This window comes from Pinus tabuliformis, chromosome 3_2, assembly GCF_031772625.1.
Source record: "Pinus tabuliformis cultivar Carrire ecotype Pingquan chromosome 3_2, CPIR1, whole genome shotgun sequence".
In the NCBI taxonomy this organism is placed as follows: domain Eukaryota; kingdom Viridiplantae; phylum Streptophyta; class Pinopsida; order Pinales; family Pinaceae; genus Pinus; species Pinus tabuliformis.
In genome coordinates this window covers 788,728,372-788,738,546 of record NC_142302.1, presented here as the reverse complement: position 1 = coordinate 788,738,546, position 10,175 = coordinate 788,728,372, and the positions used below count along the sequence as shown (strand labels likewise).

The 10,175-nt window shown below is 44.1% G+C and overlaps 1 protein-coding gene across 1 annotated transcript; it reads right to left on the bottom strand.

The window, feature by feature from the left end:
* Window positions 1-727: 727 nt before the first annotated feature.
* Window positions 728-6,262, bottom strand: LOC149182970 (uncharacterized). Its single transcript, XM_089414750.1, has 3 exons — window positions 6,050-6,262; window positions 5,371-5,959; window positions 728-4,764 (listed from the first exon to the last, which is right to left on the bottom strand). Exons 1-3 carry the CDS (start codon window positions 6,260-6,262, stop codon window positions 728-730), a joined length of 4,839 nt encoding a protein of 1,612 aa, XP_089270876.1.
* Window positions 6,263-10,175: the final 3,913 nt, after the last annotated feature.

The window sequence follows — 10,175 nt, the reverse complement described above, 5'->3', positions numbered from 1 at the left end:
GTAATTAACAAATAAAATGTTTTATTAATCACTTTGTGAGGATTAAGAAAAGAGTGAATTTGAAATAATTATTAAATAATGGTTTAACAATTGTTCCAAAAATGAGAATAAGGAATAATAAATAACTAATGATTTATTTAATTATTCCAAGATGATTTAGTCAAATATGCTAAGAAATAATTATCAAATAATGATTTAATAATTAATTCTAGAGAAAATTAAATAAATAATGGTTTATTCAATTATTCTCATGGGGTTTTTTAATTTTAAACATAAATACTTTAATAAAAATGGTTTACTAAATTATTTCCTTTTTTTTTCCCGTAGAAAAAGTCGTAATTTCTATTATATCAAGAGAAATTACATTCTGTAGATGCTGAGCATATGCATACCGAGGCTAGTTGCCTCTCCGTACCTCTTTAAGAGACTGTTAATTGTTCCAAGAAAGCTGAAACAAACTTGCATGAAAAAAACATTCTTCTCCCCAAACTGTTTGTCCACGCAGGGAGTTTGGAGAGGTATATGCCAAAAATGATCATATATATAGAGAGATAAAACATTCAGGATTCCTTTGCAGTGGAGCTGTGGCTCACTGCCCAAAATATAACAGCAGAAAAGTAAATAACTATGTATGTCCGCCATGGTCGGTTACTGATCCTATACAATAGTTTATATAAGGAAAATACATGAACAAAAAACCAGTATTTTAAGTATGTTGGGACCCCTTTCATGTATGAGCATCCCTTTGTGCCTGGTAGTCATCAAAGGGCCTGTGATAGTGTTGAAAGAAGGTTCCATCCAATTCCTCTTGAATTAACCAGTCCGCTTCTTGCCTCTGTGCTGCTTGCTTGGAAAGGTGGTCCGCCCGAGAGTTGCGCTCCCTGTATATATGGCGACAGTCAAAAAAATCAAATGCATCTGTTAGTCTGAGTGCCTCTTCTAGAATGTGTCTCAAAGAGAAAGAAGAGCATGTGGATTTTCTGGTGAGCCAATTGCAAACTATCTTTGAATCCCCAAACAGTTGAAGTTTTGTGCAGCCTTTCTCAAGTGCAAAGGAAATGAGGTGTTTTGCAGAGGAGAGTTCAGCAAAATTGTTTGTGCCTCTGCCCAGGGGAATTTGTATCATGAAACAGTGATTTTCTCTCAGATATAGGAGAGCTCCCCCCCCATAGCTTTCCTCTTGGGCAGAGCCGTCAAAGTATGCCCAAGGGAGGGATTTATCAATGAGTTCAGGGGTAATGATCCTAGGGGGGGGTGGAGGAGGGTCTTCAGGTATGAGGGCAAGGTCAGCATACAGGTGGGCAATAATGACAGGCCAGTGGGGAGGTTTCTGATCAAAAATTATACGGTTTCTCGCAGTCCAGACAGACCAGCACATGAGGAGAGGGATATTCTTGCTCTTTCCAGTGTGCTGTTCCTGCCAACTTGTCCAGGCCTCGAAGATTGTTAAGCCATGCCATTGATGGAGGGAGGGGGAGAGTGAAAGGAGAGCAAACCATTGTTCTTTCACTACCGGACAGGTGAGGAAGAGATGTTCTGTATCTTCTTCATTCCTTCTACAAAAGTGGCACCAGAATGGTCCATAGAAGGATCTCTTCTTCAAGTTTTCCCCCGTTGGAATTTTATTGAACAGTATAGCCCACATGAGGAGTCTCGTTCTTGGTGCTGCCTTGAGGTGCCAAATTGCTTTCCACCACTGCTGTATATTGTCTGGCTGAAGGGTGTGCATTAACTGTAGGTATCCCTCCTTTGAGGAGTATATACCATTTTTGGCTAAAGCCCAGACAATCTCGTCTTCCCCTGCTGTAATTCTGATATGAGCTTGTGTGAGTGCCTCTGTGAATGCCTCCCATTCTTGTCCCCAGGGGATTGGAATATGGAGGTCTTGTGAAGTCTTCCAGGCCTGGTGGAGAAGGCTGGAGTTTTCTTGATCTGCTATATGAGTAACATGAGTAGCTCCATGATCCCTTAGATGTGCAAGGAGCTGTTCTGACAATCTGTGCATGTTTCCACATCCAATCCAGGGGTCAATTCCTATACGGACAGAGTCGCCCTGTTTTATCCTCCATGTCAGACCCTCCCGAATGAGGGGAAGAGAATTAATAACTGCTTTCCATATGATGGAGTGTCTGCCATTACCCCTTTGATCCCTGCGAATCCAGCTGTAGATACTTTCAGGAGCAATGTATTTTTCCATGACCACTTTCCTCCAGAGACTATTTGATGTAAGGAGCTGCCATCCTAGTTTTGCTGCTAGTGCCTTAGCAAATAGGTCTAATCTCTTTATTCCCCAGCCTCCCCATTTCTTCGGTCTTGCAATGGTGTCCCATTTTACCCAGGCAAAGAGATTTCCCTGTTTAGATCCCTTCCATAAGAATCTGCAGCATATTCTTTGTAACCTGGATAGAATCCCTCTTGGTATCCAAGCCAGGGACATCCAATACACCGGCGTTGCTTCCAGCACAGCTTTGATAAGAGTAAGTCTTCCAGCCCTTGTGAGGTATCTATTATACCAGATATTGATCCTTTTTTCCACTTTAGATATTAGCCAGATCCAATCGGCTATTCTGTACCCTCCTTGTTTCACCCTGAAACCCAAATACTTTAGCCCTTCCTCCATAGGCTGTATGTGGAAGGGGAAACGGTTTTTGGTGTAGATGACTTCATGTGGGGTGCATCCGAACTCTGTTAAAGTAGATTTCTGAACATTTATTACCATCCCCGTAGCTTTCTGAAAAAGATCAAAAACCTGTTGGAGTGCCGATGAATCCGCCATGCTTCCGTTCAAGAAGATCAATACATCATCCACAAAAAGTAGATGTGTGAGGGAGCAGTTATCCGAGATTTTGATCCCTTTGATTCGGCCTCGACTGTGTTCTGATGCAATTAATCTGCTAAGGCCTTCCATAATGAGCAGAAAAAGGAGGGGGGATAGGGGACAGCCCTGTCTGAGGCCTCTTTCAGCAGTAAAAAAGGGGGTGGGGGTGCCATTGAGGAGGACACTGAAAGGTACATCGGAGATGCAACTCATGATTCTCTTAATAAAGAGGAAGGGGAAACCCAGATGAGTAAGGAGCATTCTAATGTATAGTAAATTAACCCTGTCAAAAGCTTTTGAGAGGTCCACCTTTAGAATCATGCCTTTTAGATTTTTGCTGTGCATAGAATGTAGAAGTTCTTGGGCTGTGCCTATAGCTTCATGGATCTGGCGATTGTGGAGAAAAGCAAACTGTTCAGAGGAGATATTGGCTGAGAGAAAGGGCTTGATTCTATTGGCTAGAATCTTAGCCAATATCTTATAGAGGCAGTTGCATAGTGAAATAGGCCTAAATTCATCAAATGACTCAGGCTTATCTGCCTTGGGAATGAGGGCTATGAAAGTGGCCTTAATGCTCGGGGGAATGGATCCATTTAGGCAGCAGTGATTGATAGCTTTGAGAATGTCATGCCCTAGCAGCTCGAAGAATGCAAGATAGAATTCAATGGTCCATCCATCAGGGCCTGGGCTCTTGTCCTTTTGGAATCCCTTCATGGTGGCTTCCAATTCTTCCAGAGAGATGTCTTTTGTGAGTTCCTCAGCATCATCCTCCTCCACAAATCTGGGAAATTGCTCTGCCACCCTCATGATTTCTAATAGACTTGCTTGTCCTGGGGCCTTGTATATGTTCCTGAAGTGTGCAGTAGCTAGGTGAGCTAGTTCTCCAGGTCTTCTTACCAAATATCCTTGTTCATCCTGTAGTTCCCAAATAGTGTTGATCGTCTTTCGCCCATTTGCAAATCTGTGGTAAAACTTGGTGTTCTCATCCCCCTCCTTGAGCCAAATGGCTCTGCTTCTCAGTCTCCAGGAGTCCTCTCTGTCTCTAAGAATTTGTGACCTTTGTTTGATTAAGTCATCGTACCTGGATTTCTGATCTGAGGTTATGTAGGTGCCATCAGAGTGGGATTCCAGAGCCTCGATAGCTTGTTCCGCCTGTGAAATAGTTTGATCATCCTTTTTTCTCTTCTCTTTTGCCCATTCTCTTGAGATCGCTTTGATCTCTGCTAGGTTCCTGACAAAACCAGTGGCTGGGTCTGAATCCTCAGGTATCGGATGGGATTTCCAAAAATCCGATATCAACTTGATGTAGGAGGGGTCCCTGAGCCAAGTTGCATTAAACTTAAAAGGAGCTTTCTGGGTCTGTTGTCTCGCTTCCAATTCCAGGTATATAGGCCTATGATCAGAGATTCCACCACTTCTTACCCATTGTCGAGATCTAGGGTGGTGGTTACAGAGCCCTTCTTTCATGATAAACCGATCCAGTCTTCTTGCTAGGCTTTGATCCCCAGCTCTGTTGTTCTTCCATGTGTACTGGATCTTTGCAGTGGGAAGATTGACCCAGTGGTGATCTTCAAGGAGTTGCCCAAAGAAATCAGAGAGGGGATCTATTTGGGCAAGATGGCCCCAGGATTCAGAGAAGCCAATAGAGAAGTTTAAGTCTCCACCCAGAATAATGTGCTCTGCCCGGAGTAGAGGGGAGCCAAAAAGTCTATTCCAGAAGAGCTCTCTGTTTTGACATGGACCGTAGACATTGATGATTTGTAGATTTTCCTCCAGGTCTTTAGAATATATTTCTGCTCCCAAAAAACCCCCTCCACCCCAGATGTTCTTAAGCAGGATGGTGTTGTTCTTGAGACCTATAGCAATGCCCCCTGACCGGCCAGAAACATCAATAGCTGAGAAGGTCCACCCAGGCAGCCAAGAGTTTAGGGTGGAGGTAGCAGAGTCTGCATTACATAAGGTTTCTTGTAGGAAAAAGATGTCAACAGGATTAGAGAGAAGTAGTCGCTTCAGGGCCGATTTTTTTTCCGGGCTGGCCAACCCTCTGCAGTTGAAGGACATAATTTTCATGGAGGGGGAGGGGGAAGGGTGTCCTGTGCTCTAAGGGCCCTGTCTAAAGTCTGTTGTTTGCCAAGGAGGACCTCCTCCTCCGTTAGCTTTTGAGAGATCGACTTTGTGGATGGTCGACCGCGCCCCTGCTTGGGCTGGATGATATGGGGGTCCATAGTCATCCCAATGGAGTCCGGGACATTCAGCTTCGTGGTCGAACGGGTGGGATACCTCGGGGTAGAGTTGACCGAGGGGGAGGGCGAGGGAAAAGTAGGGTGGGGGAAAGAGGGGATCGAGGAGGGGAAGGGATGCCAGCTGGCCTAGGGATGGAGCAGGAGACATAAAGAGATTGGGGAGGGGGACGAGGGGAGCAAGAGACCTTGGCCAGGTCGAGGGCCGAAGGGGAAGAGGGAGGGGGGAGGCAGATAGGGGGGGCATTCCGGATGCCGAGATACTCAAAGATGCATAGTGAGAAATAGAGGTAGATGACAAAGAGGACGTACCCGAGGAGAAAACAGCTCCTTTTGCAGCTTTGGAGCGCGTCAATGGGGGAGATGGCGGCCGCGCCCTGTTTGTAGCTTGCTTCTTGTGGCGAGGTGCAGGAGGAGCCTCCACCGTGTCCGATGGGTTTACTTGATCCCGCCGAGGTGCCACGGTCGCCTGTGGGTTTGATGCATCTTCAGTGGCTGGCTGTTCCAGGCCTGTAGCATTTTGCTGGGTCTTCTGCAGAAGGGGGTAGTCCTTAAAGAGATGACCCACCTGGTGGCATCTTCTGCATCTGTATGGGATGCCCTCATAATCCAGCTTCTGTTTTCTTGCAGTGGATTTCCAATGAATGGCGATGTTCTCCGGTACTCCCCCTCTGGTGTCCATGTGCACCAGGGTCCGAGCATAAGCCAGCGAACCCGTCGTGATGTAAGATTTATCGGACTCCATGTAAGTCCCCAGCGCATTCCCAATTCTCTTAAATATTTCTTCCGACCAGTACTGCAGGGGCAGTCCCGGAAGCCTGACCCAAATCGGACCGATTCCTAGCAGCTCTGTTTCCGGGTCGAAAAGGGGTGTCCATCTCTTGAGAAGGACCGGAGATTTCTAAAAATTCCAGAACGAAGAGAGAACCCAGCTCGTGTGATCCGCTCGTGCAAATTTTAGGGCAAACCACCCTCGCACGAAAGTCTGCACCGATGGAATGTCCACGAGATATTTCCCCCAAATCTCAGTCGCCCATTCCTTTAACTTTGCCGCAGTGGCGTGTCTGCCTCTGATCCGTCCCACTAGAACACAATCTGCCAGATCCATGGCTTCTCCCCACCTAATATCCTCTTCCAGACGCAGGAAAGCGTCCTCCGCCGACGATTTGAAACAGCGCTGCTTCTTGGCAGGGCGGGAGGACATACGTCCCAGGTTGACCGTCGCCTGTGAGCCCTGAGGGGGGGGGGATGGGGGAGGGGGGAGAGGGGTTGATCCGAGGGTGGGGAAGGCTTCAGGGAGGGGAGGGACCTCGTGGTAGCTGCCGGAGGGGACGGGGGGGGCCGAGGAAGGGATTGATACCGATAGGGGGGGGTTTTCGACCGAGATGGGAGGGTTTGCTGGGATGTGAGTAGGGAACTCCGCGGAGGATGCCGGGGGCAGGGAAAGGGGGGGAAGAACCGGCGAGTGGTTTACTCCGTTCGGTGAGGGTTGAAAACAGTCAGCCAAGAAACCCAGAGAGGCCGGTGAAGGGATCGCAAAGGAGTTCCAAGAGGAGGGTTCACCAGGATAAAAGGAGGTGGGGAGAGGCGGGTCAGATGGGGGCGAAAAATGCTCAAAGCTAGCTGATAGATTCGCACTGTGCAGACCTCCAGATGAAAACGTGGAGCGCCAAATGGAGCTTTCCGCCAGCGGGGACTCCGAATAATCCACCTCCTCAGAGTCCATGGTGACAGCTGCTAGATACCCTTCTCGGAGAGCTGGAAACCGCCCGGAGAGGAGCTCCTCGAAACCTGTTAACCGCTATGCGTCGGCACCAACGGCGGGAGGGGCCGATCAATGTGAGCAGGTTCCGATGCCGCAGGTCGCTCTTACCGTTACAGTGATAACGACTTCCACCCAGAGCTGTCGGCCGATCTAAGGGGGAGGCGCCGTTCCGATGCAGGGTAAACAGGTGAAAGCCAAGCTGTGGTAAAAGAAAAAGACAGAAGTAAATGGGAGCATAAACGGAGGAGCGGGGGTAAAATGAAGGAAGAGGGTCACGGGACGAAAGAGCCAAGTGCCAGCTCGAAACTCGAGGGAGAAAACGGGACGGTGGTACGGGGGGAATAAGGGGTTCACAGAGCCGTAGAGCGGCCTGCAAACCCCAGTCAATGGGGAATCATGGCTAGGGTAGCAGGGTAGCTAGGGTTGCAGAGCCATATTCTCAGTTTACTAAATTATTTCCTATGGTGAAAGTGTTTTTATTATGGTAAAATTAATCCTACATGGTGTATTTCAATCCACCTAGTTAGAAATGGCTAGGTGACAATTTTTTAGGTGATAACATTAGTGTGATGATATGGATTGTTTGTTTCAGCTAACTGGCCATAACAACTCTACAAAAGTAGGATTATGGGCATGATTTCTTGTTATTTATTTACATGTTCTTGTGTCTAACAACTGTGTGTGAATGATAACACATTACTGTTACACAGGAAAATGAACTCCTCATCATCTCAGAGGAGAAGGGCAAGATGACTGAAATATTGACCAAGTTCATAGGCCTATTTTCCAAGCTAACGCTCTCCAAGAACTAGCAAGGTGCTTTATAAAGCTTCCTAGCCATGCATCAGGTGCGTTAGTCCCTAGGGTAACTCTCTGCGTTGCCTCAAGGGGTGTGTTAGTCAACTTTAGTGAGTTTCTGGAGGTCAAAGGAGCATTTGACCGAATAATATCCCTTTATTCACTCATATGTCAGCTCATAAAGCAAGGAAACTTCTAGATTCGACCTGTTTGAGGAATTTCTATTCCTAACAGTGTCTACAAACAGGGAAAGAGCGATAAATCATGGAAACATATCTTTTTTTGCCCCAAAAGAACTCATGACATATTTGTCAAGGCTTATCCTCTCATGCTATATATTTGAGGATAGGGCCATTGTGAAAGGGGTCGAAAGTATTGAAAGGATTGCCTATTGACTGTCAAAGATTGTATTAGACATTGGCTCTTCAAGAGGTTAAGAAGAAAGAGAGGGAGAGAGGAGCTGGAGGAGTAAGGGAGCTTTATGAAACTGATGGTTGTAATCACTCTTTCATATCATTAATATAGACCTACAGTTGTGTTGTCCACTCCATGGCATTGGTATTGTGATTTATTTACATGTTTATGAAACACTAATGGTTATGATTAGCTTAGATATATGTAGTTAGATATCCCTATGTATTATTGTATTGATTATTGAAGTTATATGCTATGATATTACGCCTCATCTTGTTTATGTGAAGGTATTGATCTAGGAGATAGCTAAGGGGTCTTCCACTCCGCTACTTTGTGTTCTCCAGCAACACCACACCAAGATCTGAGGTAACAATCCTTCTTCTTACTTTGATTATCATTTCACTAATACAGATATGTGCATGTATCTCTGGGCCAGTTGCAGCTAATTTGACTATCTGCCAAGGATCCCAGGAAGATCCTTGAGGGTATCACCACCACAATCACCCATGCATTAATCCCTATAGTAGAATTGGCAACTCCATTGGGGACTACACTTAGTTCCCAGTTTTCTCCCAGAAAGTTCCCAGATCTCTCTTTCTTCCAAGCCTTCCTATACTTCTTGATCCCCTTTCTGACCACTCAGGACTATACAACACCCTTCTCACAGTGCTCAACCTTAGATCTGATCCCCATAGCCTTATTTTAGAGCCTATTCCTCACTAACGCACCCTACCAGTGAAAATAATGCTTTATAAAGCACCGTGGCCTTGCAAACAGAGCGTTAGTGCAACCACTAACTCTTTGTGTCCTCTGTTACAGTGCGTTAGCCAGCCAAGTCTTGATAAGAAGCCAATTCTGTGAACTCATGGGTTGGGAAAGTTGCTTGTAGGATGATTAGGGATCTACAGCTATGCATGTTTGATTGATATTTGTTTCCTGAATAATTTTTTCTTTTTAGGAAAATAGCTTTACTGCTTAAGTTTTTCATAAAAAAGAAAATACAATTTTTTTTTAATTTTTTAATTTTTTTTATTTTTAATTTTTAATTTTTTTAATTTTTTAATTTTAATTTTAATTAATTTATTTTATTTTTTATATATATATATCTATATATATATCTATATATATATATATATATATATATATATATATATATATATATATATTATATATATATATATATATATATATATATATATATATATATATAGATATATATATATATATATATTTATTTATTTATTTTTTTTCAGTTTTTCTGCTTAGTTGGTTAGATATGCATTTATTTGGTTTTAAAAGTTGTTAGAGAGCATTGTATTTCTGTCAGTTGTGCTTGTGTTTCACTGTACTGGTGTTATGAAACCAGCTCAAGAAAAATATAGAAAAGATAGATCAACGCCTTAGAATTCAACCTCTTCGAGGGGGCAACCTCCTTTACATTACATAAATGAACAATTCTTCGATGATTCAAATGACAAAACCTCCTTTCTATATATAGGAGTCTAAGGAGTCACAATATAACCCAGCCGACCTAACAATAATACTATAAAGCCACAAAAATAACAATAGAGGGATTCTATGGGGCATAGTAATAACAATATGGGGACAATAGGGGCACAACAATATTAATAAGGGGTACAACTACAATAGGAATGGAGTAATCACTAGTATTATAGGGACCCAACATGCCCCTCTCCTTCAAAAAAGTGTTGTCCTCAACGCTTGAGTAGTTTTGGATGCTTCTGTATAAAATTCCCATCCTCCCATGTGGAATCTTCAGCGGATAAGTTCTTCCACTTGATAAGATACTCTGAAATTGATCGATTTCGTAGCTGTCGAGTTCTTGTTTCTATGACTGCTTCCGGTTCCAATATAATTTTTCCTTCCTCGTCAAGTTCTGGCAATATTGTTTGAACTGGGAACTTGTCTCCTATAACTTTCTTTAAACATGAAACATGGAAAACTGGGTGCAATCGAGAAGTTGTAGGAAGCTTCAATTTGTATGCCATAGTACCAATCTTTTGCAACACCTTGTACGGACCATAATACTTTGGTGATAATTTATTATCCTTCTTAGCTTGCTTGAGGGACATTTGCTTATATGGTTGTAGCCGTAGGAATACCCAATCACCTACATCAA